Source organism: Cryptomeria japonica, chromosome 10, assembly GCF_030272615.1.
Source record: "Cryptomeria japonica chromosome 10, Sugi_1.0, whole genome shotgun sequence".
Lineage (NCBI taxonomy): Eukaryota > Viridiplantae > Streptophyta > Pinopsida > Cupressales > Cupressaceae > Cryptomeria > Cryptomeria japonica.
In genome coordinates, this window is record NC_081414.1 from 700,267,903 (window position 1) to 700,281,558 (window position 13,656).

Genomic DNA, 13,656 nt, shown 5'->3' on the forward strand with positions numbered 1-13,656 from the left:
GATTCTCTGGTTACAATCAAATAAAAATCGCATTCGAGGACCAGCACAAAATAGCATTCACTTGTCCTTGGGGAGCTTTCTATTGGAATGTTATGCCCTTTGGGCTAAAAAATGCAGGCGCTACGTATCAAAGGGCCATGACTACTATCTTTCATGATCTCATGCACGTGATTGTGGAAGATTATGTTGACGACCTCGTGGGTAAATTAATAGATAGAGATACACATCTCGACATACTTTCAGTGATCTTTGATCGGTTGGAAAAGTATAAAGTAAGATTAAACCCCAAGAAATGTGTCTTTGGAGTAACCTCCGGGAAGCTCCTAGGATTCGTTGTATCAAAAAGAGGAATCGAAGCCGATCCAACAAAAGTCAAGGCCATCCTAGAGATGCAACCACCAAGAAATATCAGTCAACTTCAATCTTTGCAAGGGAGGCTCCAGTCCATACGAAGATTCATAGCACATCTTGTAGATAAGTGTAATCCTTTTCAGCACTTGCTACATAAAAACATCAAATTCAAATGGGATGATAATTGTCAACAAGCTTTCCAGACACTCAAAGATTATCTTATGAATCCACCAGTTTTGATGCCACCAGTTCCAGATCAACCTCTATTACTATATATATCAGCTACTTCAACAGCACTGGGGGCACTCTTAGCACAACAAGTTGCTGAGGGCAAAGAAAAGGCAGTATAATGACAGTCGCACATTGGTGGGATACGAGCTAAACTACACACCAATTGAGAATGCATGTCTCGCTATGATCTTTGCTTCGCAGAAATTATGACATTACATGCTAACTCATAAGACTAAGCTGGTTGCAAGGATCGATCCATTGAAATATCTTCTCAATAAAGCAACACTTATTGGGCGACTAGCCAAATGGGTGATGCTCCTGAGTGAATTCGACATCGAGTATGTGGACAAAAAAGCAATAAAAGGAAAAGCTATCGTAGATCAGTTAGCAGATGCTCCCATGTTAGATGATGTTCCTCTAATTTCAGAATTTCCAGATGAATCCATTTTAACAGTGTCACATGCAAAGCCTTGGCAACTATACTTTGACGGCTCATACACATAGCATGGGGCAGGAGCTGGCATCCTCTTCATAACTCCTCAAGGTGATTCTATACCAAAATCATATCGATTATCATTTCCCTACACTAATAACATAGTGGAATATGAGGCATTAACAACTAGATTACGGATTGCAGTTCAGTGGAAGATCCAGGAACTTCGTGTTTTTGGGGACTCTCAACTTGTAATTCGTGAAGCAACTAATGATTATGAAACAAAGGACGATAAATTAAAGCCTTACAAAAGAATGGTGGATGACCTAAAACAACATTTCACGAAGATAGACTTTGAGCAGATACCCAGAGAGAAGAATTGAGTCGTGGATGCCATGGCTACAATTGCTTCACTAATTGATCTACCACCGAATGAGACCCGCTATGAGTTCTTGGTGGATAACCTTTTGGTTCCCTCATATGAAATCACTCCTACTGAGATGATATGTGTTGTTGGTCCTGAGTCCCAGTTATACGGTTCCATTTTTGCATACCTTCGTGACAATACCCTACCTCTTGATCTATCCAATAACCAACGTCGCACTTTCATTCACTAATCTTCTCGATACGTCATTTTAGACGATATCCTCTACCATTGAGGTCTAGATGGTACTCTTCTTAGATGTTTAGAAAGCGACGAAGCTTAGATTGTATTACATGAAGTACATGAAGGGATATGTGGTCCACATTCTAGTGGTCCTACCTTAGCCAAGAAACTCATCAGGACTGGATATTACTGGCCCAATATGGAAAAAGATTCATATCAGTTTGTCAAGAAATGTAAGCAGTGTCAACTTCATGGAGACCTCATCGATGCGCCAGCACAAGAACTTCAACCAATTGTGACTCCTTGGCCCTTCTATCAGTGGGGACTTGATCTCATAGGCAAGATTCACCCTCCATCTTCCAACAGTCATAAATTCATAATCACTGCCACAGAGTATTTCACAAAATGGATCGAAGCCATGCCTCTAACACAAGTCACTGGAAAACAATTTGCTACATTCATTCTCAACTATATCATTTGTCGATACGGTATTCCTGTTTCCATCATCACTAATAACGGGCGTCCCTTCAAAAATCGGGATGTTCATGAACTCTGTGATTGCTTCCATATTACCCATCATTTTTCCACACCCTATTATCCCCAAGGTAACAGTCAAGCTGAGGCGTCTAATAAAACAATCCTTAAAATCTTGAAAAAGACAGTCGATGACGTTGGCCGTAATTGGCATATCCAGCTTAATCCCGCACTTTGGGCTTACTGCACAAGCATCCGCACACCTATAGGAGCTACAACCTATTAACTTGTCTACGGAAATGAAGCTATCTTTCCTATTGAGGTCGAGTTACCCTCTTTACGAGTCTCTTTGCAAAACATTATCACTGATGAAGACCATAGGATCTCTCGCTTGCAAGAACTTGAACTATTGGATGAACGAAGATAAACTGCTTTTAATCATCTCAAGGCTTATCAACAACAAATGAGTCGCAGCTACAATCATAAAGTCAAGCCTCGCACATTTGAGGTAGGTGACTTGGTCCTTAGAGAAAATCCTAAAAATCAACAAGACAGAGAGAAAGAGGGCAAGTTCGAACCAAACTGGCTTGGTCCTTACATCATCATAGCACCATATAGATTTGGTGCATATCAACTCTCAACCACAGAGGGTGAATCCTTGGAGGATCCTATCAACATCATACAGCTTTGCAAGTTTTACACATAGCTCTTTAGAGTATCCCAATTTAAAAATACAAAAAATTCAAAAAAAAAAAAAAAAATTCAAAAAAAAATTTTAAAAAAAAATAAAAAAATTCAAAAACAGAAAAACATTTCATCCAAAGGTGAAAACCACTTCGGTGGTGCCCTGGGCAAGTAACATGGTGAAAACTTGGTCACCAACGCCATGTGTAGAGACATTGCTCCTCCCTCCTTCAAGATTCACTTTCATCCCTTCACTTTGCACACACTCACAACCTATCCATTCATAATAAACTTACCCATTCCCATCATGGCTTGTCATTGATCTACCTAAGATTGGTTAGCTATTCATAATAATCCTTCCTTTTTACCTCTTTCCATTCATAATAAATCAACTCCTATATGTGGCTAAGCTAATCCTACGTCTAGTGATGGGTGTGGAACTGAGCGCATCGCATGTTTCGAGGAGTACAGTTTCTTCCAATTTTCTTCAATCTATCTACGCACAATCCACAATAAAGAAACACTTGCATCGCCAATCCGCAATAAAGTTTCATCTTCTCCGCAATAAAGTATCAGTTTCATGGATTCAGTCAGTTTCAGATGAGACACTGCAGCAACAATGGGCTTCAACAAATCAAATCTTTGAACAGACTCAGACAACATTATGGTTCAGTGCTATCTATCTTTTTGTGAAAGTAAACATTGTGACCACAATCAAATAGACTTATACAAGTGACAAGAGACACTAAACTTGAGGACTACAATGAATGTTGGTGTCGAGTCTTGGTTTTCTTTTGATTTTTATCTTTTGGTGACATGTCTTTTAGCTTTTCCAAGATGTCTCTGACTAGAGATTCTATCTCCAGGATATCTTTGACAAGAAACGCGAGGATGGGGTATCGTCACCTATTTTTCTTTTGTTGTCTGTGGATTGTCTCTTAGTAATTCTTTGACTTGTCCAAGGATATGAGGACACTGAGAGTCTAGTATGAACTGGGGCATTCCTTGTTTGTGACTATCTTATCTCCATGCAAATAGGTACAATGACTTTTTGGGTCGAACATATGCCTCGATTGTCATAACCTACTTGCCATAATAAAGCTCAATGATGATAACGCAAAAAAAGCTCTTTCACTTCCATATCTACTATCTTTCATCCCCCTTTCTTGATTGACTTCCATCGCCCTTCTTGAGTTCCCGTAGCCCACTATCACATGACTGAGTATAATGACAGGCCAAAAACATTTGCATTTCATGTAGTTGCACTTGCATTACCACATATAAGCATTTCATACATACATACATATAGATATCACAATCGCATCGCATCCTACACACAACACATGTTAGCACATTTTACATTTTCATCATGTAAATAGTCATTTGCATTATCATATTCATCTACATTTCATACATTCACATTTGCATTCGCATAACATATAAAACATCAAAGAACAAAAATATTGCATTGCATCATATACATATTTGCATCCATAACATCTCATCACATAGATACACATACATATAGCTGCCGCAAAAATGAATCATCTCATATATATATAATCAAAAGTGTCATGATACAATGATGTCAAAATACATATGGCTACAAAATCACCCGAAGGTGTCTACATCATAATACAAAATGGTACCAAACTGATACATAGGGAGCCCTCTATGGCTATGATGAACTCCCTCCCTCGGAGCCGCCTGGCCTCGATGGAGTCTGAGCCCTAGAAGGACCCACCCCAGGATCATCTCTCCTGCCCCCTCTATCTGGTGGTGGTGGAGGACCCATAACCCCACCACTAGACGTCTGTCTCCTCTGACTCCCTCCTGTGGTCATTGTTGTCCACAATGGTCTACGGAAGCTCCTCGCCTGCTGCTCTGGTGGCACTGCCCCGTAGTATAGGTCTCGCCAATAACCTATCTCCTCCCCTGCCCGCAGAACATAGGCGTATCTAGCCCCTGTGTCCTCTGTCGCCTATCTCCCAGCCCTCAGTGTTGTCTCAACCTTAGTATAACGCTGGATGGTCCGATCCCACTCCCGCTTTGTATCCCTCAGCTATCTCCCGAGTCTAGTTGTCTCCCTCTCCAGGTCCTAGATCTCATCTGCCTGTCCTTGGCAGATCTCCCTCAGCTCAAACAGCTCATCCTCCTCATCCTCGGCCCCCTGTGCCTCTGCCTGTGGCTCTTCTTGTGGCTCCCCCTAGATGGTTGTACCTGTACCTATACCTGCCTCTGTCCCTGTCCCTACACCTATCTAGGATCATGTGCTACTGGCACTTGTAGTGGTAATCCACTGCAACCCCTCATCACCCGAGCCTGCCTCTCCTCTCCACCCTCTCTCCATGGATCCACTCTCCTCTCTCTAACTACACCCCACCTCCTCCGTCGACCTCTCCCCCCACCATCTCCATCATCATCCCCATCCCCACCACCATCTCCATCTATCGGCTCCCCTGGGTCTGTCAGGCGTGGAAATGGATGCTCTACCCAATATGCAATATACTGTGCATCCATACTTGCATCCTCAATCTCTGGCCACATATCTCATGGCATAGGCACCATCTCTACCAGCTGCATCAAGGTCTGATCATACGACAACAACGGCCCAAAGTGTGCATGATCCCTGACTATCCAAACATACATCCCGGAACCCCGTGGCATCCGTTGAATCCTACCAAACTGCCTGCATACCCTATCAACCAACTGTCTCTCCAATACATAGGGTGTCCGCCCAATCAAATATCTGCTCTGGAAGGTATAAGGTAGATCCACTGCATCATCCTCCCACTGCTCGCACTCACGGTACGGCCTCCATATCACAGTGTCGATCTCATCCAGGACTCGAAGCCAATGCTCCAACCTGCCAATTTGTGGTTGTGATGTAATCATATCGTACAAATGAACAAAGTTGCATCCATGACCCCTGCGCCTGAAGTGTATCGATCGGGTAATCGGCAAATGCTCATATGCCCACACCTATAGCAATGTAACTCCGCAGCCCAATCCTACAGATCCATGATAAACAAACTGATGCAGATCATAGTATAAGTGTGCCAGCACGCACGGTCCCCAGGCATATTTGGTATGCTGTGTAACCAGTGTCTCCAAGGTGCTCCCCCAGCCTACAACCAACCCTCGTGTCGCCCTGTCTGGACACAGGAACCCACTGATCACTCCTCCTAGCACTGTTGGTAGTGCCAATCCTGTCGTGGTCATCGTGTCCCATGCCACATGTCCAGCCCTCATCTCTAGTCCCGAATCCTGGAACACTCGTCTCAGGGCCTCCCTATCTCCATCTCGATCATAGGGTATCAGCTCCCCATCGATCAGTATCCTCAGTATCCTGTATACATCCTCCAAGGTGATTGTCATCTCACCCATCGGCAAATGAAAAGTGCATGTTTCAGAATGCCATCTCTTGGCTAAAGCAGTCAGCAAACCCATGTTCGCCCAAAACTCAGGCACATACAGAATGTATCTCAGACCCATAACCTCAATAGCAGCTCGGTCCTCGAATGTTAGCTCTGGTCGTAATCTCTGCGTTGACGGGAATCTCTCTCGTCACTCCAGCATAGGCAAGTACTCCTACAGTCAAGCAAAACAATCATGTCAGTCAAAGTGACACTCACTGTTCATCACAAAGTGTTGCTATCTATCCTAGTGACACTCACTGTTCATCACAAAGTGTTGCTATCTATCCTAGTGACACTCATTGTTCATCACAAAGTGTTGTTATCTATCCCAGTGACACTCACTATTCATCACAAAGTGTTGCTATCTATTCTAGTGGTACTCCCTATTCATCACAAAGTACTACATGCTTTGCACTCCCTGTTCATCACAAAGTGCTGCTCATATTTGCACTCCCTGTTCATCACAAAGTGCTACTCATATTTTAGTACTCCCTATTCATCACAAAGTACTATGTCTTGGTACTCCCTGTTCATCACAAAGTATTACATGCTTTGCACTCCCTGTTCATCACAAAGTGCTGCTCATATTTGCACTCCCTATTCATCACAAAGTGCTACTCATATTTTAGTACTCCCTATTCATCACAAAGTACTATGTCTTGGTACTCCCTGTTCATCACAAAGTGCCTGGATCTATCCTAGTCTTCCCTAGAGGACCTGCTTGAGTGTATCCTCTTAGCAGCTTATCCAATTGACAGCATATGTTCATCACAGAACTGTCGATTTTCCCTAGAAGACATAAATGCACATTTTTGACATAAACGTGCCTTCATGACATAAACATGCTTACAGACTACACAAATGCGCCTGCTCTGCACAGACGCGCTTGAAATACACAAACATGCCTCTGCTCTGCACAGATGCGTCTGTCCTGCATAAACATGCCCACATTTCACAAACGCACCTGCATAACACAGACGCGCTCGCATCTGGCACATACGCTTTTCCCAGCATAGACGCGCCTGGCACCAACACAAACACGCCTAGTCAACATAGACGCGCGTGGCACCAACGCAGATGCGCCTACAAGTTTTTGACATAATTTGACATTATCCTAAAGCGCATTTATTGCGCTACCTAGCATGCATTTATGAAAACAATTGATGCCACAAAGTACAAGGAGGTTTTGTGGTACTTACCGGCTCTCCTGCCTCTACTGGCCTCTGATATCGGTGGAATCGATCAAATCTATGAACCAATGCCATCACTGCTGACTGTTGCTACTATAATCTCTCTCTGCACTCTGATTTTTTGGATGTGTGGATGACAATGAGGATGTTTTCCCCTCGTGGTCTATCTTATAGACTACCCTAGCCCTAGCCCTCATTTCCTGAGTTAGTCTTCATTATCCTATGACTCTGTCACTCTATCCTATTCGGTCAGTCCATTCTAGCCTTTCTTTGTTATCGAGAGATTGTCTAGTCTAATTAAATAAATATTTAATTTATTTAATTACTTTAGCCTAATTCTTCTATTAATTAAATAAATCTTTATTTATTTAATTAATTCATTTATCCTCTTCTAGCCTTATTTCTCATTTAAATAAATACATTTATTTATTTAAATAGCCCTTTTCCTAAATTAAATAAATACTTTTATTTATTTAATTGATCCCACTTCCTCTATTAATTAAATAAGTCTTTATTTATTTAATTAATTCATTAACCTTTTCCATCTATGACATATGTCATTCATCTCTTAATTCATACACTGCCTACCCTTTTATTATTTTATTATTTTCTCTACCTACCCTTTAATCATAGCCGACCATTTATCTTTTACACCTCTCAATCTTATCCCTTCATTTCTTATAGTGTCTTCTGTATAAGGAGATGCTTCCTTCATTATCAAACCCTCACTATGCATGCTGACTACTGGATCAATTGACTACACTACGCCTTTGCACTTTCATATGCGATCCTACTTGCAACCACATTTCCATTCTTTGTTGAGCTCTTGTGCACATAAAGTCTGAGAGCAAATATATCAAGCAAGATCAATGGAGATAGGAAGAATGGAGATTCAAACCCTATTGGACATGTGATGGTATAATCTTTGTGATTTCATTTGATTTGCATTGTCTTAGGTAATCTTCATATGTTATGGTGGATCTTTGTTGTTGTTAGGCTAGGGTTTTTGTGGTTGAATTCATTTAGTCTTTCAACATTGTTGTTATCCATTTTCACCGTATACAGAAATAATAAAATTCTATATAATATAATTATATATAGTTACGCAATATAAATATCAAATTATTATAATTAATACTTAACAAATAATGTAGTACAAATTAATTACATATATAATAGAATTATATTTATAATTGTGTATAATATTTGATATAAAATAAATTCTATCTTTATTATATATTATATTTGATATAATATAAATTGCTAAATCTATCTTTAAATTGATATTGTAGTTATATATTATACTCTACACTTAAAATTATTATAATTGTATAATATTTGATATAAAATAAATTCTATCTTTTTTATATATTGTATTTGATATAATATAAATTGCTAAATCTATCTTTAAATTGATATTGTAGTTATATATTATATTCTACACTTAAAATTATTAATTATAATATATAATATATTTTTAATATAGGTTTATCTCTATCTTTCTCTCCCCTCTCTCTTTACGTATCTTTGCATCTCTCTCTCTCTCTCTCTCTACCCCCCTCTCTATCACTTGTATCTATGACCACCTTTATCTCTTGCTATTTATTTCTTCATCTCTATCTTCCCATCTCTCCCTATTCCTCCATCTATATCTCATTTTATGCCTTTCTCTCTTATTCACTCTATCTCTATTGCTCTATCAAATAACATATGTATCCCTCTCTCTACCTCTCTTTATCTATCAATTCATAGATCTTCATATTTCTATCTCTCTATCTCCTCTCTCGTTCTCTCCCTCTTTCTATCTCTAATTTTTGTTATCTCGCTCTTTCTATCCTTTTCCATCTCTCCCTCTCTCAATATTTATCCCTCTCTCATCCCTCTATCTTTTGAAAGTTATATATCTCTCTCTATCTTTCTTTCTTTCTACCCCTATCTCTCCCTCTTTCCTTCTTTCTACCCCTATCTCTGTCTCTTTCTATCTCTATCTCTTTCTCTCTCTCCTTGTCTCCTTATCATTAGAACTCTTTTTATATCTCTCTCCTCTCTCCTCTCTCTATTTATTTCTCTCCTCTGCCCCCCTCATTATCTATCTATTATATAATATATCAGTCTTCTCTCTCTCTCTCTCTCTCTCTCTCTCTCTCTCTCTCTCTCTCTCTCTCTCTCTCTCTCCCCCCCCATTCTCTATCTTTCCTCATCTGTCACTCCCTCACTCTCTCCCTATCCCTTATCTATATCTCAATTTCTACCACTCTCCCTTTCTCTTCCCATATATATCTTTATCTTCTCATATATCTCTATCTTTTCCTCTTTCTCTCTCCCTCTCTCTATCCCCCTCTATTTCTCTTTGTCTCTATTTGTCTATCTCTACATCTCTATGTTTTTATGTCCTTCTATCTAGGTCTCATTGTATCTCTCTTTCTGTCCATCTCTACTTTTTTTAGCTCTACTTCTCTATGTTTGTATGTTCTTCTATCTATCTCATTATATATCTCTTTCTCTTCCCCTCTCTATATTCCTTCATATATCCTTATATCTCCATCTCTCTCTTAGTCTACCTCACCATTTGTATCTCTATGATATCAATTCTTAGATCTTTACAATTTATGTGAATAACTTAAATGGATCATGACAAAGGGGAACATTTTGAACATAACTCAAGATCTCTCAGATTGGGTATTAATAAACAAAAATAAAATAAATAAATGAAAAGGATAAGGACATAGACCAATTTTACAAATTTTAGGCCTATAAATCTAGGTACTTAATGAGATTCATGTAGAAGAGTTATTTGTATATAAATTTAATTTTATTATACTCTGCTTCTATCGATATTTCATTTTGTTTCTTTCTGAACTTCTATTTTTATGTCCTTCAAGGTAGATTCCTAATTCCTTGGAAAATCAAAAGGAGTAAAAATATTCTCCCAACAACCAAATCAATTTCAAAATAAGGTGGGCGATGAGAATCCACCTAATGACCTTGCCCGCACAAATTACCATCTATAAACAATTAATAAAATTATGACACAGATAGCAAGTGGGTGTTTCTGGCCTACTTCACGAAAACTCCCTAACAGTAAATCAAAAGACCCTATAACAAGCAATTGCAGGTTGCCATTAACCACCATTCTGCAGAGCACAAGGAGCTACCAACCCTTTTATCTGTCTATATGCCTGCAAGAATTTGCGCTTGTCACTCAATTCAATTATTTTTTCATGATCTTGAAGATGGTGCTTCATATCATCAGAAAAACTGTAGTTTTTCATGTTTCTTTTATGCCTATATATTTAAAAAGCACCGTCCTTTCAGCCATATGTTGTCCTCTGCAGTTCTGTTGTGCTCGTAATTGTTTCTTTGCAAGCGGGACAATTTTAAGAAAGCTGTTCGGTTTTAGCAATGAAAAAGATTCGGACGTCCTAATATATGGCCAACGTCCACCTTCTGTTTGTGTGAATGATGAGAGGAGCAGCAATTCTGAAAATGAAAAATTTCACCACAAAATGCAAAAACAGGACCTTGTTAGAATATTTCATGCCTTGGACAGCAACAAAGATGGCAGTGTAAGTACAGAGGAGGTACTAGGTCTACTGGAAATGCTTGGGCTCCAACACTTTTGTGATGATAATATGAAGATCATGATGGGTTTGCAGGTGCAGATGAGCTGTAATGATTTTTGCAAACTTTGCCAGAGTCTGTGGGAGGAAGCTGAATCTGAAGAAAGTATGGAGGAAATGTCTCATGAAGCAGAGTTAAGAGAAGCATTCTCTGTTTTTGATAAAGATGGTGATGGTTTTATCACACCATCTGAGCTTCAAGATGTCCTGCTAAGCCTGAGACAGAGAGAAGGGCAAGACTTGGAGAATTGTAAAACAATGATAGCAAGGTTTGACAAAAACTCTGATGGTAGAATTGATTTTATGGAATTTGAGTGCATGATGAAAAGCATAAACGATTCTAAATAGATTTTTGTAAATTGGGGTTGTAACTCCCAAAACTTTGTTCAAAGTTTTGAACCTGTATATTGAAAAAATTGAATATATTCTAAATCACTTTCAAAGTGTGGCTATATAATCTCTATATTTGAAACCTAAACTCCTAATATTCTTTTGAGGGTTTTGGAACTGCAAAGAAATTGACTAAATTCCAAATGCTTTAGAAATAAAGGAGGGGTTAAAATTTATTCAAAGCAGAACAAGTACAAAGCAAGGGCATCAAACAGCCCTGTCAAGATCCACTAAGTGATCTAACTGATGAGACAAATCAAGGGGTAATTGACCTTTATCCATAACATACCAATTATGCATGTGCTCAGAAGTTCATTTGGCGAGACAATCGGCAACACCATTCCACTCCTTAGGGATATGCGTGAAAGAAACAGAAACCAAAGAATCACACAAATGAAGAATCTGGTTAACAACCAAACTCAACTGCCAGCTAACATTCGAAGAATGCTGTCGAATCAACAAATTCACCACCACCTGAAAAAATATAAATATGTTATCTCCATATTTGAGATTAAACTCCCAATACTCTGCTCAAAAATTTAGAATTTATATTGAAAAAACTGAATATGTTCCAAAGCATTTCCAACGAATCAAGAGTATATATATGATCTCTATATTGTAAACAGTTGGATTTCTCTCATAATCCCGAATTTAATAGGTTATGTATGTTATTTTATGTGTACAGTCTGTAAGTAGCTAACTGCTCATATATCATTGTTTGAGTCATTTGGCAGGGGAATGAAAAATACAGCAATATCACTAACAAACTTGAAACAATGTACCTCAGCCTTCAGGTCCTGTCCCTTGATTTGTCTTCATTTAAACTCTATAAAGAATAGAGAGATTACTTAGAGTTTTATACAATGTCTCACAAATAGTGAGAGATTTGAAAGTTTCAGAAGTAAACCAATAGAACCGATCAGTTCTTGGGTTCACCAGGAAAACTGTCCATAACAATGATTGTACAAAACAAATTACATTTTAGCAAAATAGAATCTTATCCAGACTACCCTTCTGGAAAGCCACTTTGGATACTCAATATGTCACTCATAAATAGCAGTGATGGTCATTTTTTGCAGGAAACCCAATTAAAACTAAACTACAGATAAATGACAATGATCATGTGAATAAACTAATGTGAGAAAGAAAATCTTTATTGAGTTGGATGGATAAACTTAATGAATATTACTGATAATTTTTGAATTTAGAATAATCATCATTATGATAAGGCAATGGGGATGTCTGTTAAAGTTTAGATTTCACAAGAAAAATTGAAGTTTATCAGTTTATGTGTCTTTGAATCTCCTCAACTTGGTCCACAACTCTGCTAGCCTTACATTCCTCATTTTCTTGTTGGAGCTTTGGAGACATCGATAAGCTTCTGCTTTTATTTCAACCCACATCTATGCAGGGCTGAGTAAAGGGAAGAGAGGGTAGATACAAGATGAGAAGGAAGTAGAGAGAAAAAACATACCTTTCTCGGCCTTTTGGCTAAGATCAAGTGTAGTAACTGTTCTTATCAAACATAAAATCGTTTTTTAACACTGATCTGATAAATTGTTATATTTTATGATATTTTTATCATAATTCAACTGTGTTGTTTTAGGTGATGTTCATAGAGGTGAAGCATTGCGTCATCCCAATATTACTCCAATGTCTACAGATTCTTCTCCAAGATCAAACTCACTTAGCTTGCAAATCCATTTGCAAACAAATGGATATTTTAGTTATTTATTTAAACAATGATCATTCATTAAAGTTTATCATTTTACAAATTAAGAATGTTCTTATAATATTTTACGTTAAAGAAAATTCTAAATGTGTAATTGGTTATTAAATAGTTTGAATCTAGGTTGAAAAATTGTAATTGTTTATTAATTGATGTTTTATGATATTAAATATTTTAGATCTAACTTTGAATGGATAGCAAAATTATAAAATGGGTAGCAAAGTTATAGAATGTGTTCAAAATTTATGTTATAATTATGACGAATGAATCAAAGTATAAATCAAAACAAGGAGAAAAAAGCAAAGGATAACAAATGGATCAAAGTTCAAAACAAAGAGAAAAAAAAGTAAGGTACACACTTTATAATGCATCTTAAAGTAAGCAAATTGTCAATATGAAACTGTATAACATGTACTCGCATAAAGAATATGGATTATGATTCCTCATGCACTCCTTATAATAAAATACATCAATTTGAAAATAAACATAATTAACTACCAAACAATATTGGCAACACACAAATAAAAA

The 13,656-nt window shown here is 38.1% G+C and overlaps 1 protein-coding gene and 1 pseudogene across 1 annotated transcript; both read left to right on the top strand.

The window, feature by feature from the left end:
• The first annotated feature begins 10,539 nt into the window (after positions 1-10,539).
• Positions 10,540-11,421, top strand: LOC131040484 (calmodulin-like protein 3). The gene has a single exon (XM_057973425.2). The coding sequence runs from the start codon at positions 10,611-10,613 to the stop codon at positions 11,355-11,357; it is 747 nt and encodes a 248-aa protein (XP_057829408.2). The 5' UTR covers positions 10,540-10,610; the 3' UTR covers positions 11,358-11,421.
• A 1,448-nt stretch (positions 11,422-12,869) lies between these two features.
• Positions 12,870-13,043, top strand: LOC131040488 (U2 spliceosomal RNA; annotated as a pseudogene).
• The last annotated feature ends 613 nt before the right edge of the window (positions 13,044-13,656 follow it).

Excerpts from the sequence above, each read along its gene's own strand:
- LOC131040484 (XM_057973425.2), top strand. The coding sequence starts at position 10,611 with ATGATCTTGAAGATGGTGCTTCATATCATCAGAAAAACTGTAGTTTTT.